This window comes from Rattus rattus, chromosome 1, assembly GCF_011064425.1.
Source record: "Rattus rattus isolate New Zealand chromosome 1, Rrattus_CSIRO_v1, whole genome shotgun sequence".
NCBI classification, from domain to species: domain Eukaryota; kingdom Metazoa; phylum Chordata; class Mammalia; order Rodentia; family Muridae; genus Rattus; species Rattus rattus.
The window spans coordinates 271,744,274-271,768,247 of record NC_046154.1 but is presented as its reverse complement, the minus strand read 5'-3'; the positions used below and the strand labels follow the sequence as shown (position 1 = coordinate 271,768,247).

Genomic DNA, 23,974 nt, shown 5'->3' with positions numbered 1-23,974 from the left:
ATGGTTACCTGTTACTAATGGCTGAGGCCCCAAGGTCTGTGACTCGCCCAAGCTGTAAGTGGAGTTTTAGAGCAGAAGCCTCAGCCGCCGGGCTTGATCACTCGCCCCAGTGTAACCTTTCAAGCCGTGAACAATGGTGTGAATCAGGGAGAGATTTCATCTTTCTGCGGGGCACACAAAGGGAGCCCTGTGGACTCCGAGTTTATCGGGTATTGATTCAAGCTCAGCTTTAAGCAAAGACCCGGGGCAGGAAGATACATTCAGAATTTAGAGTCCTAGTCGGGGGCTCAGGCTGGAGAGGTGGCTCGGTGGTTAAGAGCATTGGCGGCTCTCCCAGAGGACCCAGGTTCAAGTCCCAGCAACCACATGGCGGTTCACAACTGTCTGTAATCCCAGTTCCAGGGGATCTGACACACCGCACAGACGCACAAGCAAAACACCAATGCACATCTCAAAAAAAGGGAGGGGGTCCTGGTCAGGGGTGGTCCTGTCCATCTGTCTCTGCTCCAGTCCCGCAGGACAGCTGACCGGCTGCTAATCTCAGCTATTGTGGTTAATCTTTACTTCTGCGCCTGCGCCAAGGGTGCTGCAGTGCCCTCATCTCCTCTGCTGTGTGTGGGGGATGTTCTGTCTTCCAAGGCTTGAGTGACTGCAGTTTTAGGACAATGACGCATCTCGGGCTTTCAGCCTGGTGCCTTCGGCCTTGTGAGTCACCCTTTTGTAGCCAAAGCTGTGTCTAAGTGCCTGCTGCACTTGATGGCTGGCCTGCAGCAGGAGGGACGTGAGCCAGATCCAGGTCAAGCCCTTAAGAAGCCTGGAGCTTTGTTCTCATTCTTTTAAGGGCAAGCGGCCCTGCAAAGAAGCTCCAGCTAGATTAACAGTGGATAAAAGAACATGTGGGGGAAAGAAAGGTGATGTGGAAAAGAAACACTGTATCCCATCCAACAGATAGGAGCCCAAGACACCTGTTGGTGATGGATGACACAAGGTATCAAGAGGAATAATAGTTTTCTGTTTTTGAATGGTTGTTCTAAGTAGGTAAGTTTTGAAGTGACAACATACACAGAACAGGGCTTACACACAGGCGGAGAGAAGATAAGTACATTTACTGGTACCATAGAGTCCAAAAAATTAGACCCACTAATCTGGATGGAGATTATTTAGAAAACATCTCTCAAACAATGCTTTAATATTATGCTTGTGTTTTACTTTGAGTTTTTGCTTCGTTTTTGTTTTGCATAGTCTCAGGCCGGGGTGCCAGGTCAGATGCCTTTAATCTTTAATCCCAGCGTTTGGGAGGTAGGTGAACCTCTGTGAGTTCAAAGCCAACCCAGTCTACATCGTGAGTTCCAAGATCACCAGGGCTATTTAAACAAAACACCCCAACTCACTAAATAGTCCTGGCTGGCCTAGAACTGTGTAACCAACCTGGCCTTGAACAAATGCCCATCCTCCTGCTTCTGCTTTCTCAGATGCTGGCATGACGGGTGTGAACCACAAGGACGATTCACTGGTGAATTCCATTAGCTCCTAATCACAGAAACACACCTCACAACACCATCACACACACACCAAATTCCTAGACTATTTTCTTCTACAGTGGGAAATCTGGAGGTAGGTAGCCTGTGGCCGTGCAGTATTGTAGAAATAGTCTTACGTTCTAAAGGACTGGAACTTTCGCTCGACCTCACAGCCAGCGTTCGTAATTCCCCTTGAGGTGTGCTGTGCTGGGAACTCAGCCAGTTTAACCTGAGAACAACCTAAAACTTCTGTCTTCTGTTGCCCTGATGTGTGTGTGTGTGTGTGTGTGTGTGTGTGTGTGTGTGTGTGTGTGTGTGTGTTATGGTAATAAATTCTGAAAAGAGCAAATAGGCAAAAGGCAACTTTATGAAACAAATATCCACTGTAAACGCTGAGGCAGCACGAGGATGTGCTTGGCAGCATTTGCTATCTGGGTCGGTGACTTCATTCTTGTAAAACTCTTAAAAGACTTCTATGAAGTACCCTCCATTCCTTTCCCATTTGATGCTTTCTGTGCTGGCCAATGAAAGCAAGAGCAGAACACTTTATTAGGAATACACAGGAGCAGACGCTGGACAGCACTCAGGACAGACAGAGGACACGGGACACACAGGAAGAACCGAGCAGAGAATTCGAGTCTGGGCTCACTCTGGGTTAAATGTCACCAAGGGGAAAGGCTTTGATTTCTTTCCCAATCGTGTCCCCGATGCATTATTGGACTCGGGTTTATTACTGATGTGCTCAGCCAATGCAGCAGGCCAAGGCTTCCATAGCTCTGCAGCGTCACGGCGACCTATGTTCTGTCCTCCTCCATCGTCAGCATGTGACTCAGGGTTGTCACTGATCCACATTCTAGGCAAGAAAAAACAAGAACAGTTAGGAAAGTTTTGTTTTTGTTGTTTGTTTTTGAGACAAAGATCTACCTCCCTCCACCTCTCTTCGCTTCCCTCAGCCTCCCTCCCGAGTGCTGGTCACCCCCCCCCCGGCCCTCAGAACTGTCTGATGACCACCAGCAAAAGGCTCCACTAAGCACTCACACAGACATGGCCAATATATAGAACCCTACTCCTCACAAAATTAGGGCTCTGTTATTAAGGAAGAGAGACTGAGGAGCAGTGTGTGTGTGTGTGTGTGTGTGTGTGTGTGTGTGTGTGTGTACACGCACATGTGCATATATGTATATGGGTGCATGTACATATGCATGTGTCCAAGAGGTCAGACGTCTACAGAGGGGATCTTCTTCAGTCAATACTTTTTTTGTTCTCTCTCTCTCTTTTGATGACAGGGAGGGGTTATCTCTCTGTATAGCCCTGGCTATCCCCAAACTCACTCTGTAGCCCAGGCTGGCCTCTGTATCCTGAGTGCTGGGATCAGAGGCATGCACCACTAGGACAGGCCTCTACCTTTCTTATATTTAATCTTGTGCTTGTGCGTGCCTCCACACGGGTATATGCACATGAATTCGGTGCCCTTGGAGGTAGAGGCATCGGATCTCCTGGAGCTGAAGTTAACGGGGTTGCGAGCCACCTGACAGAGTGTGCAGAACTGAACTCAGGCTTTCTCAACCACTGAGCCATCTCTCAGGCCCTACCACAGTATTTTCTTAGGCCAGGCTTTCTCACTGAACCTAAGAGCTCATATTCAGTTAGGATGGCTACCCAGAGAGCACCAGGATACTTCTCCCCCAGTTCCTGCTTTCCACACTGGGGGTTTCAGGTGCGCACTACCAGGGCCAGCTTTGATGTACGTGACTCAGGTCCTCGCAGTTGTGTAAGACATTTGCCGACTGAGCATCTCCCAAACCACTGTGTTTTACCTCACTGGGGCTGTATTTGATTTTTATATATTTTACATGCTTATTTAGAGAGTTTGTGCGCATGTGAGGGGGGCGCACATGCAAACTGTGCAAGGGAACTCTAGGAGTGCAGCTTCTGTGAGACTTCCCCTATACTGGGGTGACCCTTTCAGAGATGCATCTGCTTCAGCACACCAATGTTTGGAGTGCCTAGCAGAAGTAGCCTGTGGCAGCCAGGAGGTGAAAGAAAGACAAGGGCCCACATCCTAATATCCACTTCTTTCCTTTTTTTTTTTTTTCTTTTCTCCCCCCCCCCCCCCGGAGCTGGGGACTGAACCCAGGGCCTTGCACTTCCTAGGCAAGCGCTCTACCACTGAGCTAAATCCCACTTCTAAGTCACTGACTGAGATTTCCTTCCCCCAGGTTCTACCTCCTAAAAGTTCTACTGCCTCCAGTGGTGCAAACAGATGGGAATCATGCCTTCAACTCATGGCCGTCTAAGAGACATTCAAGATTTTTTTTTTTCAGAACTGGGGACCGAACCCAGGGCCTTGCGCTTCCTAGGCAAGCGCTCTACCACTGAGCTAAATCCCCAACCCCGACATTCAAGATTTTAGCCGGAGCAAGCATCTAATCTGCCCTCTTCCTGTGCTTTCCCGCTGAGAGAAAGGGGGTCAGTGGTCACTCCTGGGGGATAAACTAGAGCAAACACTTTGCCTTCCTAGCCTCCTTCACATTTGAACCTGATTTTGACCAACGGGATATAAAAGAGAAGTCATTTCGAGAGAGGTTTCTGTTTCCATGTAAGTGATTGCTTCTGTAAAGGACCCATTTCATCACCACCCCCATTTATTCTGAGAAACGGGAACTTTCTACATTGCCTAGGCTGGTCTCAAACTTATAGTCTTCCTGCCCCAGTCTTCTAAGGGACCAAGATTAAAGGTATGTACCAAGCCAGGCAGTGGTGGCACAAGCCTTTAACCCCAGCACTTGGGAGGCAGAGGCAGGTGGATTTCCAAATTCAAAGCCAGTCTAGTCTATAGGGTAGATTCTGGGACAGCCAGAGTTACACAGTGAGACTCTGTCTTAAAAACCTAAAAAAGAGGTGCTGGAGAGATGGCTCAGCGGTTAAGAACACTGACTGATCTTCCAGAGGTCCTGAATTCAAATTCCAGCAACCACATGGTGGCTCACAACCATCTGTAATGAGATCTGATGCCCTCTTCTGGTGTACATGAAGACTGCTACAGACAGCTAAATAAATCTTAAAACAACAACAACAAAAAAAATCCAAAAAAAAGTATGTGCCTGCCTTAGTTAGATTTTTACTACAGTGAACAGACACCATGACCAAGGCAAGTCTTATAAAAGGACAACATTTAATTGGGGCTCCCTTACAGGTTCAGGGGTTTAGTATTAAGATGGGAGCATGGCAGTGTCTAGGAAGTCATGGGGGGGCTGAGAGTTCTGCATCTTCCAAAGGCAAATAGAAGACTGGCTCCCAAGTGGTTAGGAGCAGGGTCTCATTGCCCACCCCCACAGTGACACACCTCCTCCAAAGGCCACACCCACTGCTACCAGGCCACACCTCCTAATAGTGCCACTCCCTGGGCCAAGCATATTCAACCACCAGTGACTTGGAAGTGGCTAAGATAGGCCTCTAATGATGAGACCTCCCGATTGTCACAGGATGGTGCCCACGTGACCAGGGGTGACTCGGCGTAAGGGGAGGTGGTAGTGATGCTCTCTGTTCAATTCTATGTTATCTCTTCTACTTCACCGTGTCTCAGGGTACTGTGCCTGACTGATTTCGGTAATGTGACAAGGAGGACATGCCCCTGCTCCTCTCAGAGAAGTGGGATAAAGCCTGTGGTCTGCCATGTAGTCAGCTGTGTGGGTTTGTGCGCCACTCGTGTGCCTGACCTGCTTGGAGGTCGGGGGCAGCAGGCTGCCTGGAACTGGAGTTACAGGTAATTATGAGCTGTCATGTGGGTGGTGGGAAATGAACCCAGATCCTCTGCAAGAGCAACAGTGCTCTTAACCACTGAGCCAACTCTTCAGTCCCGGCAGTTTTAATTGATAATTGTGAATGTGAACATAAAATTGTTCGCTCTTTTAGTTAAAAAAAAAAAATCATTTAATCCCAGCACTCAAGAGGCAGGGAAGGCAGTAGATCTCTGAGTAGGCCAGCCTGCCCTATGGTTGGCACTACACATAGAAACATAGACTCCAAAAAAGGTCACTTCCTGAGGGGCTGAAGATGTTCTTGTTCGGTGGTTGAGTGCTTGTTGCTCCAGTGAGCCTTAGGCCCTGGGTTTAATCCCCAGCACTGTATAAAGACATGGTGCTCTGTGCCTGTAACCCCAGTGTGGTGGTTGGAATAGACTTAGCCCAGGGAGTGACACTATTAGGAGGCCTGGTTGGAGGAACTGTGCCACGGCTGGGGTGGATTTTCAGACCCCCCTCCTAGTTGCCTGGAAGACAGTAGTCTTCTGTTCACCTTCAGAACAAGTTGTAGAACTCTTAACTCCTCCAGTGCCAGGCCTGCCCTGCTTTCCACCATGATGGTAATGGACTGGACCTCTGAACCTGTAAGCCGGCCCCAATTAAATGTTGTCCTTTGTACGAGTTGCCCTGGTTATAGTGTCTCTTCACAGCCGTAATCCTAACTAAGACACCCAGCATTAGGAAAGTGGAGGCAGGAGGATCAGCAGTTTAGTATCAGCTACAGACCGAGCTAGAGACTCTGTCTCCACGAATGAGAGGGAATGAGGCTGAGAATGCTAACTCTTACCTGTAATCCCAATGCATGAATGTTTGAGGCAGAGGACAGCATCAGCCTGGGCTATACAGTGAGTTCTGCGGTAGAGTACCTGCCTAGCACACATCTGTCACTGGGTTCAATTCATACATATCCTCCCCCACCCCTGCCACAGACCACTCCTGTGAGAGCTGGATCTCTGGGTCTCACGAGGTAGAAGAGACAGCTGATCTCTGCAAACCGTCCTGTGACTTTCATGTGCTCCCTGGCATATACCACACACACACACACACACACACACACACACACACACACGCACGCACGAAATGCACAAATTAAATTTTAAATAAAAAGTTGCCAGACATGGTGGCAGACGCCTTTAATTTCAGTGCTCAAGAGTCAGTGGCAGGCAGATCTCTGTGTGTTTGAGGCCAGCCTGGTCTACATGGTAAAGTCCAGGCCAGCAGGCACAACAATGACATAGTGAGACTTGGTTTCAAACAAAATCAAACAGAAAGAAAGAAAGAAAGAAAGAAAGAAAGAAAGAAAGAAAGAAAGAAAGAAAGAAAGAAAAGAAAAGAGAAGAAAAGAGAAGGAGAGAAAAGAAAAGAAACAAAGAAAATTAGTGCAAAGTCATTCTTGGCTAATTAAGTTTCAAAGCAAATTGGAACATTTGAGACAAAAGAAAGATCAGTAACCACATTAAAAATTCCTTCAGCCAGGCAGAGTGGTGGGTCTCTGTAATCCTAGCATTTGGAGGGTAGAGACAGAGGATGAGGAAGAGTTCTAAGCCGACCTCTACATGACTTGAGGTAGCCTGGGTTATATGAAACAATGTCTCAAAACAAAACTGGAAACCTTCTTTTGACAAGGAAATTAGATCATGTTTTCCTCTTCCTCGATGTTAATTGCAAATCTTTTATTTCTTTTGGGGTGTGTGTGTGTGTGTACATAGCACATAGGTGAGCATCATATGATTGAGTGATCAACTTTAGGGGGTTTGTTTTAAATTTATCACACCTACCAATTTATATATGGGTGTATTTCTGTTTTCCCCCTTGTTTGCTTGTTTTTGTTACATGGTTTCACTGACCTGGAACTAATCCAGAACGGCTATTCTGGCTAGCCTCTGAGCCTGTGTCTCTGCAGCACTGGCAATACAAGCACCAGCCACCATGACTGTCCCCCCACGCCCTCTGGGCTCTGGGGAATCAAGCTCCGGTCCTAACTGAACCATTTCCTAGGCCCCCAAATTACCCACATGACTGCCGCTGAAGCTTCTAGACCCTCTTCTTCTAACAGGGGGGCATCCTGCTCTCAACTCCTGTCTGTTCCTTCTCCTAATTAACTGGCTACAGCATTCCTTTACTGTGACTCCTGGAATTGTGTTTAGCTGCACTATGACAAGAATCCCAGGGCACCTGACTAAGAGGCGCCTGAGGATCTGAAAGGGGGAGTTCTCTGGCTGCACAGCTGCAAAGGATCTGTGCTCTGTGCCGCCTCTGCCGGGAGGACATTTTGAATAGTTTAGTAATTGCAATGTGAGGGCAATTTTAAAGCCACACGTTAGCCCCTATCACCTTATGAATAGTAGTTTATGGTCCTGAAATAAATTCGGGGGTAGTTTATAATCCGAAATGCAACACAGCGCCAAGCAATCCTTTTAGGAAACTTACATAGCACAAGAAATCCCTAATATTCTTCTGTGAGACATTTTCCTTCTAGTTTCGCCTCACTTGTTCCATTTAGCTACTGCCTCAAATGTTTAGAAATCTTTTCAAAGAGTCCTTACTTAGGTTATTCCATCCAGTTGGTATCTTAAGGCTAAAGATGGGGCCTACTCTGCCCTTACTTCAACAAGCTCAATATTTCATGCTTAGCTACTACCACCCTTTCCTTGGGTGATTGAAAGTGCTTCCAGTACTTGATACCCTTAGTATTGAGGACGAGCAATGTATCAAGTATGGCGACTCGCCTTCAAAGGGGGCTTTCAACGCAGGTAAGTTCAGAATGCACAGCCGTTAAAGGAAGCAAGGAGCAAGATAAAACTCACTCATCCAGTGTGACCACATGAATAGAATCAACCGAGCTATCCGGACTAAAAGCATTTTAGGATGCTTCTTCACCTTTAAAACTGCGGGCCGGCCAGGTTCCAGGGTTCGCCCACATGGTGTGAATCTCCCCTAGTTACCTCTGCCGCAGCTCCCGCTGCCGCCCCGCATTGCAGCGGCGCGCCCCTGGCTGCAGCATGGCGCGCGCCCGGGCGACGGCGGCCCCGCCCCGCGGGGCCACGCAGGGAGGGGGCTCCGAGCCGAGCCCGCCTCTGCGGCGGTCAGGCCGGGCGCCCAATGGACGCGGCTGGTCCGGGGAGGGACCGTGACCAGCGGTCGCGCCCGCCCCTCCCCAGCTGCTACTTAAGAGGCTCCGGCGCCGGCGCCTCCGCCTCATTGCGTTACTTACCTCGACTCTTAGTTGTCGGGAACGGTAACCGGGACCCGGTGTCTGCTTCTATCACCCTCGCCTTCTAACCCGTAGCTATCATGGTGAGTGGTTTGGTCTGGAGAGGGGAGATGGAGGGGAGGGAGGAGCTCGCCCGGGGCTATGATCGAGGGTGCGCGTGCGGAAGAGCTTGGGCCCCATGATGCTGGGGACGTCCGTGGTTTGGGGGAGAAGGGAAGCACACGGATCTCTCTGGAATCCGGTCTCCAATCATCACACCCTGCGCAAAACCTGCAGCATGGCGCTTTCAGACTGCAGTCTTCCCGCGCGGGCCCTTCCCCCATCCCTGACTTGCTTGCTGCTTTTCGGGCGCGCGCGGCTTTTCCCCACCCTCACTTCCTCTTTAGCGCGAAAAGGCGGGGGCGGGAAGGCGCAGGAGACAAAGGACGCATGCGCAACCGTTACATTCCCGCCTGAGAGCGGCGGGAAGAGCCTCCGCAGTGTGCGCGTGCGCGCTGAGGCACTGCGGGTTTAATTCGTTTGGGTGTGTCTCCAGTTGGATCTGTGTTTTAAGCTGAAGTTCAAACGTAGGATCTCTAACATCCTAAACCAGCTACTGCCGAGTTGCAATCTCAGCCACGACCTTTTTGCTTTTAATGAAAGAAATAAGGAATTTGGGCAATATTCCCCCAAATCTCCAGTCAGAAATTTGGGTGGGACCAGAGGATGACATTGACGTGTTTTGAGGGAACAGAAATCGGATCGCAGCAGTTGATAATCCCCTGCTGAACCAAGACAGATGTGGAGGAGCTGAACTCTGCCTACAAATAGAGGAAGCTGAAAGCCAATAGCCTCCAGGCCGCTCAAGGCGCATGCTCTCAAAATTGTTCCTTTACCACCTGCGGCAGAGCCCAGCCCCTTGTCCCTGCAGCGGGGCACCTCCCTGCCCTGCTCCAGCTGAGTGCTTCCTGTGCCTAGAATTGTTCTGAAATCTGGACACCAGAGCAAAAGTAGAGCTCAGAGGATAGATGAACGGCCTTTGTATATTGGTATTCAGAAAGGGAAAGCCGTAACCACGCCAAAGTGGCCGAATTTGTCACATTGTGCCACTAAGAACTCAATTGCTTGCAACATTGCTAATATTCTTTTCTTCCTTCCCTTCCACAGCGTGAGTGCATCTCCATCCACGTCGGCCAGGCTGGTGTCCAGATTGGCAATGCCTGCTGGGAGCTCTACTGCCTGGAACATGGCATCCAGCCTGATGGCCAGATGCCAAGCGACAAGACCATTGGGGGAGGAGATGACTCCTTCAACACCTTCTTCAGTGAGACAGGAGCTGGCAAGCACGTGCCCCGGGCGGTGTTCGTAGACCTGGAACCCACAGTTATTGGTAAGCGGACTGGGGGCTTCCCTGGGGCAGTCCTTCTTGGTCACATACTCAGAATGTCTCTCCAGACCCGGAAGGGTGAATGAGCTTGTGGGGTCCTTGGTGGTGATGGCTGATGTCTTCTCCTTTTCCAGATGAAGTTCGCACTGGCACCTACCGCCAGCTCTTCCACCCAGAGCAGCTCATCACAGGCAAGGAAGATGCTGCCAATAACTATGCCCGTGGCCACTACACCATTGGCAAGGAGATCATTGACCTTGTCTTGGACAGAATTCGCAAGCTGGTAAATGCCCTATATGGATGGGTTTAAAATGTAAAAGGCAGTGGGAGGGTGTCTTGGTATCTGTCAAAATGTGTCAGGTCTTTCCTATCAAGTAGAGATGGCTCACAATCTAAAGGAATTGAAATCGTGTATGCCCTCGTAATAAGACATTATATTTCCTTTTCTCCCACAGGCTGACCAGTGCACCGGTCTCCAGGGCTTCTTGGTTTTCCACAGCTTTGGTGGGGGAACTGGCTCTGGGTTCACCTCCCTGCTGATGGAGAGGCTCTCTGTCGATTACGGAAAGAAGTCCAAGCTGGAGTTCTCCATTTACCCAGCCCCCCAGGTTTCCACTGCTGTGGTTGAGCCCTACAATTCCATCCTCACCACCCACACCACCCTGGAGCACTCTGATTGTGCCTTCATGGTAGACAATGAGGCCATCTATGACATCTGTCGTAGAAACCTCGACATTGAGCGCCCAACCTACACTAACCTTAACCGCCTTATTAGCCAGATTGTGTCTTCCATCACTGCTTCCCTCAGATTTGATGGGGCCCTGAATGTTGATCTGACAGAATTCCAGACCAACCTGGTGCCCTACCCTCGCATCCACTTCCCTCTGGCCACTTATGCCCCTGTCATCTCTGCTGAGAAAGCCTACCATGAGCAGCTTTCTGTAGCAGAGATCACCAATGCCTGCTTTGAGCCAGCCAACCAGATGGTGAAATGTGACCCTCGCCATGGTAAATACATGGCTTGCTGCCTGCTGTACCGTGGTGATGTGGTCCCCAAAGATGTCAATGCTGCCATTGCCACCATCAAGACCAAGCGCAGCATCCAGTTTGTGGACTGGTGCCCCACTGGCTTCAAGGTTGGCATTAATTACCAGCCTCCCACTGTGGTCCCTGGTGGTGACCTGGCCAAGGTCCAGAGAGCTGTGTGCATGCTGAGCAACACCACAGCCATTGCTGAGGCCTGGGCTCGCCTGGATCACAAGTTTGATCTGATGTATGCCAAGCGTGCTTTTGTGCACTGGTACGTGGGTGAGGGCATGGAGGAGGGAGAGTTCTCTGAGGCCCGTGAGGACATGGCTGCCCTAGAGAAGGATTATGAGGAGGTTGGTGTGGATTCTGTGGAGGGTGAGGGTGAGGAAGAAGGAGAGGAATACTAGTTCATTCTTCCAGTCCCTGTATCATGTCAAACTCAACTCCAGCACTAGCTGCAGGCATCGATGCTTCTGTGCTGTTTCCCTTCTGTGATCATGTCTTCTCCATGTGTACCTCTTAAGTTCTCCATGATGTCTCAAAGTAAAAGCTTTAAGAAAAGAATTTGTTTCTGTATACTTTTTACTTAGGATAAGCCTCTTGTATTCTAGATCAGCCTAGGCCTGCCCCTCCTGTTTTAATCCCTATGATAGTAATTAGAGGTAACCACCTGGGTGATTCGTGGCTTCTTGTGTGCTAGGGGAGCACTAGACTGAGAAAGTCTGTATGACATGTTAGCTTCTCTGCACACTACCTAAAACATTTGCCAAGATGTCAGATGATCCTTGAGGCTGGTTGTGCTTTCCTTTAGTATCTATGCTAAGTCCATGCTTACATAGAGTTTGGGGAGGGTGTGAGGGCTGTGAACTGCAAACACTTTGAAGGTGATATAAAGGCCCTGATTCCAGGTTGAAGATTAGGGCTTACCAAACCCAGGAGGGAAGTTGTGTTTGACCCTCAGTGCTAAAGGAAAGTCTACAGGGGTGACCTTTAACTGGTCGTTTCCTACTAGGAACGAGCCAAAGGAAGAACGTGGTCCATGTCTACTGGTAGGGACCGCATTCCAGGATGTGGGGACATTGGTAAAGGTACACCACTAGGCATGAGGATATTTGGTACAAATTTCGAACAAAAGGCCTCAGGCATGCTAGACAAATGTTGCACTGCTGATCCACTGTTTGAGATCTCTCGGTATATATCCCAGGGCTGCTTCTGCCTCCCAAGTGTGGGATTAAAGCCTGGAAAATAAAAGCTGGAGGATCAGGAATACAAGGCCGGCCGGCCTGAGCCTTAATGACCCTGTCCCAGGAGGAGCAAATCAAAACTGCAAACTAGGTATGGTGGCATCCGTGAGCTGGGGCTGGATATGCAGAGGAAGATGCCCTTGTGCTTGCTAAGCAAGTCGAACCCAGTCAAGCCCACATCCCAGTGAGAGTCTATCTCAAAAACCACAGAAGAGACTAGTAGATGGCCTATCCAGTATAGATTTTTTGCATAGGACCCAAGTTCACCCAAACACTCACATCTCTTGGCTTACTATCTCCAGTTCCAGGGAGATCTGACCCCACTGCGTTCTGGTGCCTGCACCTTAGTCACATGTGTACATATAATAAGTCTAGAAAGGACCCAAATCAAGGTGGACAGCTGAGAAAACATTTGAGGATGACCTCTGACCTCCACACATGCTCACATTCTTATGAGTGCACACACCCATGCACACCTACAGAAAGGAACATCATCACAAGAGAGATCGTGCCAGGTATGGTGGCACACGCTTTTAATATCAGTGTGCAGGAGGCAGAGAGACAGGTGAGTCTCAAGTCAAGGAAGGCCTCTCGTACACTGGGTTCTGGGACCACTAGGATCACACAAACCCTGTCTCAAAGCAACAACTGTGGGGATGCAGAAGTGCATTTGTAGCTTAGTTTGGTAGAACGCTGGCCCCGCATTCATGAAGCCCTGGATTTGAACCCTAGCCCTGCATTCATCCTGGCATGATGGCTGAAGCCTGTAATCTCAGACTTGAGAGGTGGAGGCAAGAGATCAGACCGAGGTTGCAGTGCCTGGTGAAGCCTGTGATCCAGTGAAGGTTGCAAAATTATTAAACCATGATCATTTCCCTCCTAAGCATGGTTGGTTATAGTTGCTGTTTGGGGGTTTTGTTTGTTTTGGGTTTTTGAGACAGGGTTTCTCTGTGTAGTCCTGGCTGTCCAGCTCTGTAGACCAGGCAGAGAGCGAGAGAGCGAGAGAGCGAGAGAGAGAGAGAGAGAGAGAGAGAGAGAGAGAGAGAGAGATCCTCTGCCTCTGCTTCTGCCTCCTGCCTCTGCCTCTGCCTCTGGCTAAATGGTGGGCTAAAAAAGGCATCTGCCACTACACCCTGGCTTTGTTTTGTTTGCTTGTTTTTTTAATTTATGGCACTCCTTCTGCCTCAGCTTCCCAAATACTAGGATCACAAGAAAGTACAAGGGTATGTGGCCATCCTAAAATCTTCATTGTTCATAGTCAATGTAAAGATTTATTTATTATTTATAAGTACACTGTTGCTGTCCTCAGACACACCAGAGGAGGGCATTAGATCTCATTACAGATGGTTGTGAGACCATGCAGTTGCTGGGATTTGAACTCAGGACCTCTAGAGGAGCAGTCAGTGCTCTTAACCTCAGAGCCATCTCTCCAGCCCATGTCTGTGTACATTTTAAAGGTTTATAAAACTCACGCATTCAGCTCCCATTCTCTTTAAGTCCTTCTGGAGAAGGGGAGTCCCAAAGGGTTAAGGGTCAGAGAGAGAGGTGGCTCTTGTTCTGTTATGAGGCCCCCTTACCTCCCGGATCGGGTTGCTTCTTCTCTTGTACCGCAGATTTCCAGTAGCCTTGCTCATAGGCGTTAATAGGACCCTGTCAGGCCCTGTAAGCAAGAAAGCAAGAGAAGGGGCTGGAGAGATGGTTCAGTGGTTAAGAGCACTGACTGCTCTTCCAGAGGTCCTGAGTTCAATTCCCAGTAACTACATGGTGGCTCACAACTATCTGTAATGAGATCTGATGCTCTCTTCTGGTGTGTCTGAAGACAGTGACAGTGTAGTCACATACATTAAATAAATAAATTAAAAGAAAAAAAGAAAGCAAGAGATGGTCCCCTTCTTCCATCATATCAATTCTGGGGATCAAACTTAAAATTAGGTGGTCAAACTGGCATCTCATCAGCCTTAAGCATTTGCTAAAGACAAAAACAACAAACAACAAAAAGCTCACCATGCTAAAACGGGCTCAGGGCTTAGCGTTCATTCTTCACCTTCTGCCAGAAGTCATTGTTAAAATGGGAGGACTCCAGTTACTCATCTCACGGATGACAGATTTAATTGGCAAGCAGAGAAGCAGATGATCCATCAGCTTTGGGCCCTGCCTTAACTATTGCCTGTTAAAAGATTAGAGCAAATATGGATGGGTCTTTCAGACTTAAGGAGGATCCATGCAGTGATCGAGGGTAGATAGTAAAAGATTGAATCAAGGGAGGCGGGAGGAACATTCCTGAGAAGGAAGAATGAGAAGAAATATACCTCCCATTCCCAGAAAATGCCTAGCAAATTCCTTTATGCCCTGCAGATGGCACCACCGACAAGGAGTTCTGTCCAGGAGAGTCAAGCCAAGCCTTGTAAACTTCGTCTGCCCTTGCCATCACCTTGGAGGTAAGGCTCAAAAAATGCAACAAACAGGAAGTGACCCACAGGACATGCCTAGCATTCACCTGCTCGTCAAATTTTACTCTGACAGTTACTGGAGGAAGCTGTGCCTGGTGTTCCATTATTGTGAATCAGGCAGTCACGGGCAACCACATACCCAAGAAGTTTCTTGACCTGAGACCCGACCCCTCCACTCCTACTCCAGGACAATAGTAAAAAAAAACAAAAAACAAACAAACAAAAATCATGGTTTTGGGTTAACATGAACTAAGGAAGCCAATGTCATAGCTACATTACATTAAATTAAATTAAATACTGATACAAAGAAATAATCACTGATGGTCATTTCCAGACTGCTACTGTTGACATTATGTTGCTAAAACTAGCTTCTTCCCTTCTGCCACTCCCAACAGACAGCTTGCTGGATGCTACTGTGTTCAAATGTTCAGAGTGAGAGTTTAAATGAGGAAGGCAGAGTTGCTGGGCAATGGTGGTGCATGCCTTTTATCTCGGGATCTATGAGTCAGAGGCAGGTGGATGGATCTCTGTGAATTCGAGCCAGCTTGATCTATGTGTTCCAGAACACCCAGAACCACAGAGTGAAACCTTATCTTTTAAACTGAAAACAAAACAAAACCAAAAAACAAAAGGAAAAAAGTCATATTTATCATTTTGTGTCTGTGTCTGTGTGTGCGCGCCTGGGCGTGTGTGTTCCCAGAGTCTTGTGCATGCAGGGCAATCATTCCGACAGACCTTCTTTGTCTTTTTTTTTTTTTTTTTTTTTTCGAGCTGGGGATCGAACCCAGGGCCTTGCGCTTCCTAGGCAAGCGCTCTACCACTGAGCTAAATCCCAACCCCTCTTCTTTGTCTTTTATTGGCACTGAGGATGCAACTCAGGGCCTCGTGCCTACCAAGCAGGCACTCTTGCACCAAACCAAATGTGAAGTGAAAATGGGCTCAAATGGAGAGTTTCTGATAAAAAGGAAGGGGTGGGTGCGTGCTGTGCTCATGATCCTAAGTGTTTAGTCAGCTGAGGCAGGAGAAATGGTTTGAGAAGACTGGGGCAGTGCAAAGCATGGACGGACCTTTGTTCATTACTCACTGGTACTTTTTTCCCCCATTTTTCGAGACAAGGTTTCTCCGCATAGCTCTGGCTATCCTGGAACTCACTCTGTAGACCAGGCTGTCCTTGAGCTCAGATCCACCTGCCTCTGCCTCCCTAGTGCTATGATTAAAGGCATATACCGGGTCACCTGGCCTGCATTTTACTATTGATTGATTGATTTAGAGAAGTTTTCTCTGTGCAGCCCTGGCTGTCCTGGAAGTTGGTCTGTAGACCAAGTTGGCCTCGAACTCATAAAGATCTGCCTGCCTCTGCCTCCTGAGTATGAATGCTGGATTAAAGGTGTGTGCCACCACTGCCTAGCTCTGCATTCTTCTTCTTCTTTTTTTTCTTTAAAGATTTATTCATTTATTATATATAAGTACACTGTAGCTGTCTTCAGACACACCAGAAAAGGGCATCAGATCTCTTTACAGATGGTTGTGAGCCACCATGTGGTTGCTGGGAATTGAACTCAGGACCTCTGGAAGAGTAGTCGGGTGCTCTTAACCGCTGAGCCATCTCTCCAGCCCCTCCTCCTCCTCCTCCTCCCCCTCCTCCTCCTCCTCCATCATCATCATCATCATCAAATTTTACTTTTGACCCACAAGTTTGAAGTCAGACTAGTTAACATGTTTAGGCCAGCTAGAGTTACACAGTAAGATTCATTCTCAAAACAGACGGAAAGACAGACAAAGTGTGCAAGTCCTAAGGAAGGCCAGACCAGAAGAGGGCGCTGAATTCTTGTAGGACTACAGTTACAGGGAGTTAGTCGTGAGCTGCCATGTAAGTGCTCAGAACTCAACCCAGGTTCTCTGTGCAGCCCTGGCTGTCCTGGAAGTTGGTCTGTGGTTGGTCTTTATGGCCTCGAACTCATAAAGATCTGCCTGCCTCTGCCCCAGAGTACGTGCTCTGAGCTGCTGAGCAGTCTCTGTAGTCCTAGATATTTTGCCTTTTAAAGTTCACTTCAGGCCAGATGTAGAGCTGTGTTTCCATAATCCCAGCACTGGGAGGCTAGCTGAGTTTCACAGTGAGACCTTGTCTCAGAATAAATGAGATTCAAATCAGTTCTCCACATCTCTGTGTGGTAGATGTTAAGTTTATACTCAGATTCCTCAATAATGAGTGCCTGTACAGATCTGAGGCAGGAGGACCTCTGTGAGTTTGAAGATGATAGCCTAGATCACATAGTTCATTTCTAACCAGCCTGGGCTACGGAGTAGAGCCCTGACTTAATACAAAAAAGTGGCGTCTGGATAGACGTCATAGATCAATGGTAGAGTGTTTCCCTAGCACATACTAGGCCTGGATGTGATCTCCAACACAGGCTAAAAAAAGGGGGGGGGGCTGGAGAGATGGCTCAGCGGTTAAGGGCACTGCCTGCTCTTCCAGAGGTCCTGAGTTCAATTCCCAGCAACCACATGGGGGCTCACAACCATCTGTAATGGGATCTGATGCCCTCTTCTGGTGTCTGAAGACAGCTACGGTGTACTCATATAGAATAAATCTTTGTTAAAAACATCTGACTATAAGATGAGATACAGTGAGGTATCTCGGGACAGCAGACTGGTAGACTCAGAGCCCAAGTGTTCTGATTATTAGTAATGCTAGCTTGTTTTCTTACTACGTTTGCAAATGTTTGTCCTCAGGTTAAAAGCTGAGAAAATCACTCTGTTCAAGACAAACATGATTCTTTCTCTAGAGAAGTCTACATGGGAAGGCAGCCAACAAATTAATGTAAACAAGTTAAATCTAATTACGGCAACCTCTGATAACACGGAGAAACAGGTTGCTTGGGCTGGTGAAATGGCTTTGGCCTGTAAAGGCGCCAAATCTGAAGACTTGAGTGTGAGTCCCAAGACCCCCGTGATAGGAGGAGGGAGCCCATTGCTGGAAGTTGTTCTCTGAGCTCCATACTTTACAGCACCGTGAATGTACCTGGATACACGTAGAGGAGCAATTTAAAAATAATAAAGTCGGTTGTTTTAGATAAGGTGGTGAGGGAGACTACTCTGAGCTGTAGTTTAAACCAGGAGATAAATTGGGGGGGAAAGATCACAAGTTTCAAGGCCATCCCGGGCTATGGGAGCCAGCCAGAAGTGAGTGGGAGTTATCTTAGATAAAGGAAATAAATCCAGAGTCCTGAGGTCAGAAAGGGCGGGGCAGGGCCCGCCAGGGACAGATAGAAGGCCGGAATGAGAACAGCACCAGGTTACAGTAGAGTGGGCCTAGATCTCAGATACAAAATACACAGAGAATGTGGCAAGGTGGAAACCTAAGTGAGGTGGATTGTGCATCAGGGCACACATCCCAGCCCATCCAGAGGGCCGTGGATCTGCAGTCCCTGTTCTGGTGGGGTATTGTTTGTTTTTTGTTTTTCTTTTTAAAAACAGAGGTTTTCTCTGTGTAGCACTGGCTATCCTGGAACTTGCTCTGGAGACCAGGGTAGCCTCCAACTCAGATCTCTGTGTAGATCAGAAGTAGTGTTTGCCATACTACATACAAGGTCCTTTGTTCAATCTCCAGCTCCCCCACCCCTCTCATGCACAAGCACGAGGGGGAGGGGAGGAAGTGGTGTGAAATCAAACCCCATGGTTGAGATTTGTTTTAAAAAGATTGATACAAATCAAACCAAAGCCACTCTATTGTTCGACCTGTGAGGGCCATGAATCGCCCTTACCTCAATCAACTTGGAATACTTTACTAATTTATTTTTTAAAATTTTTATTTTTTAATCGTGAGAGTATAAGTGTGTGTGTGTGTGTGTGTGTGTGTGTGTGTGTGTGTGTGTGTGTGTGTGTGCATGTGTATGGACACAGATTCTCCCTCAAGTTGAAGTTACAGGTAGCTATGAACCGTGCAGCATGGGTGATAAGAATCCAGCTCAGGTCCTTTGCAAAAGCAGTGCATGCTCTTAAGCTCTGAGCCGCCTCTGGAGCCTTCTCTCTTTAAAATTAATGAACTAATTAATCAATTAACTGAGACAGCGTCTATGGCCCTGGATGTCCTATGTAGACCAGGCTGGCCTCACACAGAGATTTGATTGCCTTGTCTCAAGAGTGCTGGGATTAAAGGCATGTGCCGTCACACCTGACCTACTTTTATTTTTAAAAATTACTTTATTTTTAATATTTTAAATTATGTATACGAATGTCTCAGTTACTGTTCTATTGCTGTGACAAAAAAAAACTGTGACCAAGGCAACTTATAAAAGAAAGCTTTAGTTTGGGGCTCACAGTTCCAGAGGGTGAGAGTCCATGAGCACCATGGTGGGGGGCACAGCAGCAGGGGGGCGTGGCTCTGGAGCAGTAGCTGAGAGCTCACATCTGATCCACAAGCTGGAGCCAGAAACATAGCTGGCTTGGGCTTCTGAAACCTCCAAGCTTACCACAGTGAGTGACATGCTTCCCCCAACAAGACCACACCTCCTAGTCCTTCCCAATCAGTTCCACTGTGTAACACAAAATATCAAAATAGCCCCCCCCCAAAAATCACAAGAATAATCCCTAGCCCAGTCCAACCTCACAAGTCTCCACAGTGGGTAACAGTTTCAACGTAGTTTAAAAGACTAAAGTCTGGGGGTTGGGGATTTAGCTCAGTGGTAGGGCACTTGCCTAGCAAGCGCAAGGCCCTGGGTTCAGTCCCCAGCTCTGAAAAAAAGAAAAGAAGAAAAAAAAATAAAAAAGACTAAAGTCTGAGACTCACAGCAATCCTTTAATTATAGCCTCCTGTAAATAAGAAACAGAAGCAAAATGCATACTTCTAACATATGACAGGATAGAATATACATTATCATTCCAAAGGAGAGTAATGGGATAAAGTAAGGAAATACCGGACCAAAGCAAGACAGAAAGCAGCAGGGCAAACTCTAGCTCCTGTAATTCTGTGTCTTAAGTCCAAGGACTCACATGGCTTCGCTCTTCCAGCTTTGCTGATTACGACACATTTTTTTCCGCTTGGCCTGGTTCCACCTGCCTGTCTGATGCATTCCTTGGCAGATATACCACAGCTCTGGCACCTCCAACATTTTGGGGTCTCCACTGCAATCGAGGCTTCACTTTCACAGCTTCCTAAGATGGCCTATTCTGACCTCTACACAAGGGCTCCCTGTCACATACCTGGCCACAGTGGCTTTCCTTCCTTTATTGTGGGGGAAGATGCTACAACCCCTTGACTCCTGTGTCCTTCAAGACTCTAAACAAAGAACCACCTGGGTGGTGGTGGCAGTGGCAGCAGTGCAAGATGGGCAGTGCAGAAGCGAGCAGGTCTCGCTGAGCTCGCTGAGCTCGCTGAGCTCGAGGCCAGCCTGGTCTACTGAGTGATTTTCAGGACAGCCAGGGCTACACAGAGAAACCCTGTCTTAAAAAAACAAAGAGGCGGGGGAGGAGAAAAGAAGAGGGAAGGGAAGAAGTAACTATGTGGCTGAGGTCGCCACTTTAGGCTAGCTGTTTGGAAGCTGGCCCCTTCCTTGAATTACACTTTCATGAGATTTGACTGGTTGCTTTTCTTTGTTGGGTCAGCTTTTCTTTTCACAAGTTGTAGAATTAGCTGAGTGGAGGTCTTGGTCTGAGGACACTGCTCCCTTTGCTGTCTTCTGCTTCAGGTCTGTCCTTTGTCCTTCAGCACAAGCTTTGGCTTCAACCTTACATTTCCCAATGTTCTTTGTTGCCTCATCTGTACCTTTTGTTTCTTTCTGCCCCACATGCTCTCTCACAGTAGACCCGCAGAAGAGGGGTCACTAATAACTGATGACTAAACAAGGTCAACATGAGGCCGTCTGAAATCACCTCTGCCAGCCAAACTCTTCAGTTTAGTCCCAGGCAGAATCTTAGGACAAGAATGGTCTCTAGTTCAGTTGTTAATATTGTTCCTTCTGAAACCTTTGGAGGTGGGTCTCCATAGTCGACACTGCTCTCAGTACTATGTTAAGCCCCAATTACAGCATTCATTAAATTTCCTAGTGCAAAGTCCAAAAGTCTTCCACAGTCCCCCAAAAACCAGCACTGTCAGGCCTGTCACAGTAGTAACCCACTTCCTGGTACCAATTTACATCTTAGTGAGTTTTAAGTTGTAGTGATGAGGTACTATGACCAAAGCAACTTATAGAACAAAGAGGTTATTGGGAGCCTAGAGTTCAGAGGGTGAGTCCGCAAGGAGTGTGGGTCAGGCAGGCAGCCATGGCTCTGGAGCAGTAGCTGAGAGCTTACATCTGATCCACAAGCAGGAAGCAGATAGTGAGGGAAAGGCATGGGCTTTGAAATCTCAAAGCCTGCTTCCAGTAATATGCCTCCTCCAGCAAGGCCATACCTCTTAATCCTTCCCAAACAGTTCCACCACTGGGATACTAAGTATTTAAATATAATGAGCCTATGCTCATTCTCATTCAAAACACCACAATGTGTTGGTTTGTGTGGGTAAATGCCTCAAGGGGTCAGGACTATTGGATCTCTCTAGAACTGGAGTTACACCTGCTCTGGGTGCTGGAAACTTGACTTCTTTCCTCCTCAGGAGCCGTAAGTACTTTTAACCACTGAGCCATCTCTCCAGCCCCCTACTGAGTGGTCTTTTTTTTTTTTTTTTAATTTATTTTATTTATATGAATGTGCTGTAGCTGTCAGACACAGAAGAGGGCATTGGATCCCATTACAGATGGTTGTGAGCCACCGTGTGGTTGCTGGAATTTGAACTCAGGACCTCTGGAAGAGCAGTCAATGCTCTTAACCACTGAGCCATCCCTCCAAGCCCGTGAGTGGTCTTTTTTGTCTACAGACATGTTTATGAGTTTATATTTTGAATCTTCAAGACAGGATTTTTCTGTGTGACCCCAGTTGTGCTGGAACTCACTCTATAGACCAGGCTGGACTCAAACTCAGCCATCTACCTGCCTCCCAAGTGCTGGGAATTAAAAGTGTGTTTCACCACACTGCACTTTTTAAGTTTTAAAGACAGTGTTTCATGTATCTCTGGCTGGCTTTGAACTTGCCATATAGGCAAGGGTGACCTTGACTCTGTACTCAAGTGCTGAGATTACAGATGGACACCGCCAGACTCGTTTATGCATTGTTGGGGAGCAAACCCTTGGCAGCACTCTGCCTACTGAACTACCACGGCCTCCTTCTCACTGTTTATCATTCCTACAGGTTCTGAGTTCTCTAAGGGAGGAGCTAGACCCTTCCTGTCTGTCTACTCACCACGCCTAACACCTGGCATCTCATGGCCTGAATCTTACGCATGCCAGTTAAGTTAATAGGAATGAAATGCTCTGGTTTGACTCTTAAGTCTTTCAGTTATCTTTGCTCTTGTTTGTTGAGACCATGTCTATTTTTATTTTTGCAACAAGGTCTTGATAGGTAGTCCCAGTTAGACTGGAACTCACTAACTCGAGCTGGCCGACCTACACCCTTCTGCCACAGCTTTGGAATTACAGGCCTGAACCAACACTCCTTCTCCCAACCTGATTTGCATTTCAATACTGTCATTAGAGCACAGTGCTTCTCATAGTTGAAATAAGTATCTGAGGGCGCTGGTGGCTTTAAAAGCACTTTGCTGGCCAAGCCTGATAACCTCAGTTCAGTTGCTGGGACCCACACTGTGTAAGGAGAAAATTAGCTCCCCAAAACTGTCCTGTGACCTCTACACATGTACCTTGGCATGAACTTGCTCTCATGTGTGTGTGCACACACAGAGAGAAACACATGTATAAGTGTAAAACTTAAAACAGTGGTGTAGAGTAGGGAGAAGAGGCAGAAGGATCTCAATTTGAGGCCAGCCGTCTCCAAATATTGAATTTTAAGAAAGCCAGGAAGGGCTATGTAGAGAGGGCCTTGTCTTAAAAACAAAGGGATTTAGCTCAGTGGTAGAGCGCTTGCCTAGCAAGCACAAGGCCCTGGGTTCAGTTCCCAGCTCCGAAAAAAAGAAAATGAAAAAAAAAAAAAAACAAAAACAAAAACAAAAAAAACAAAAACACCCAACAACATAGAATTTGCGTATAATGTATGCATGTTGCCCAGAACATTTAGAATCAACCCTAGAGCACCTATAACCCTTAATACAGTGTAATATAAATGGCTTAGGAAATAACGGCAAGAACACGAAATCTGCATATGTTCAGTACAGACATAATTTTGTTCCCCAAACTTTTTTTCAAGGTGTTAGGGATCAAATCCAAGGTCTTGCACATGCTAAGTTCTTTACCACTGAGTTACATTCCCAGCCCTAAAATGTATTGGCTGTCGTTTTTAGAGACAGGGTCTCTTTTTGTATCCCAGATGGATTTTTAGACTTGGTCTCTCACTAGAATTTGGGGCTACATGCATGGGGTTCTCTGGCTAGTCAGTAAGCCCTAGGGATCCTCTTGTCAGAACCTCCCCAGTCCAGCCCCAGGTTTGGCTTCACCAGCATGCGCTACTAATTGTGGGTGCTAGGAATGGAACTTAGCTCCCTCCTCCCTGCAGGGTAGCCCTTTACCAACTGAGTCATCTCTATAGCTACCCTCACAAATGGTTTCTTCTTTTCGTTTTGGTTTTGAGATTAGTTGAACTCAACAATGCGGAGGGCCAACTACGTAAACATATATGTCTACACAAGGATGTATTTTTTGCTTTTTGAGACAAGTTCCCACCACGTTACCCTGCTTGGCATAAAACATATGTAAACCAGTCTGGCCTTGAATGTATGGATCCACCTGCTTCTGCCTTCCTAGTGCTAAAATAAATGACTTGTGCCACTGAGCCCAGCTGGCTTCTAAGTCTCAAGTAGCGACCCGGCCAACCTCTATTTTCTAGTCTCAAATTGTTATGATGTTAAAATTAGATAAAGGCTATTAAAAAAAAAACAAAACCGGCACATAGCAGGTAGTTAGTTAATGTTTGGGAGTTAATGTTTTATTCAGTCCACTCACCAATATTCCCTGTGACATTTCCTCACAGTTTCAGGATAGCCTGGGCCTGGTAGCACATGCCTGTCACTTAGCAATCAACTAGGAAGCTGAGGAAGATCGCTGAGAATTCAAGGCTAGCCTGGCTTGCATAGCAAGACCTGTCTCAATAAAACAAAAGTTTCATGACCTTTTTAAAAGTCTCCTATTCGTTTTTTGCTTTTGTTGTTTGTTTTCTTAACTACTTGTTCTCTAATACCCTAGGCCTTCCACAAAAAATGATTGCGCGAAAGCTGTTTGGAGTGGAAGGGGAACAAATAGACTTCTAGAAAACTCTCTGGGCCCTTGGGTCACAGGCAGCCGTTCTTTCTGAAAGCCCCGTGGGGCT

At 47.4% G+C, this 23,974-nt stretch overlaps 1 protein-coding gene and 1 long non-coding RNA gene across 2 annotated transcripts in view; one reads left to right on the top strand and one right to left on the bottom strand.

Annotated features, from left to right (window-relative positions):
* Positions 1-1,869: 1,869 nt before the first annotated feature.
* Positions 1,870-23,974, bottom strand: part of LOC116884934 — a 22,610-nt gene continuing 505 nt past the window's right edge. Inside the window, exon 2 of the long non-coding RNA XR_004385908.1 lies at positions 1,870-2,373. This is a non-coding gene — a long non-coding RNA (uncharacterized LOC116884934). The remainder of the gene's footprint in view (positions 2,374-23,974) is intronic.
* On the top strand, positions 8,495-11,496 carry Tuba1b (tubulin alpha 1b). Its single transcript, XM_032886132.1, has 4 exons — positions 8,495-8,620; positions 9,684-9,906; positions 10,038-10,186; positions 10,359-11,496. Exons 1-4 carry the CDS (start codon positions 8,618-8,620, stop codon positions 11,337-11,339), a joined length of 1,356 nt encoding a protein of 451 aa, XP_032742023.1. The 5' UTR covers positions 8,495-8,617; the 3' UTR covers positions 11,340-11,496.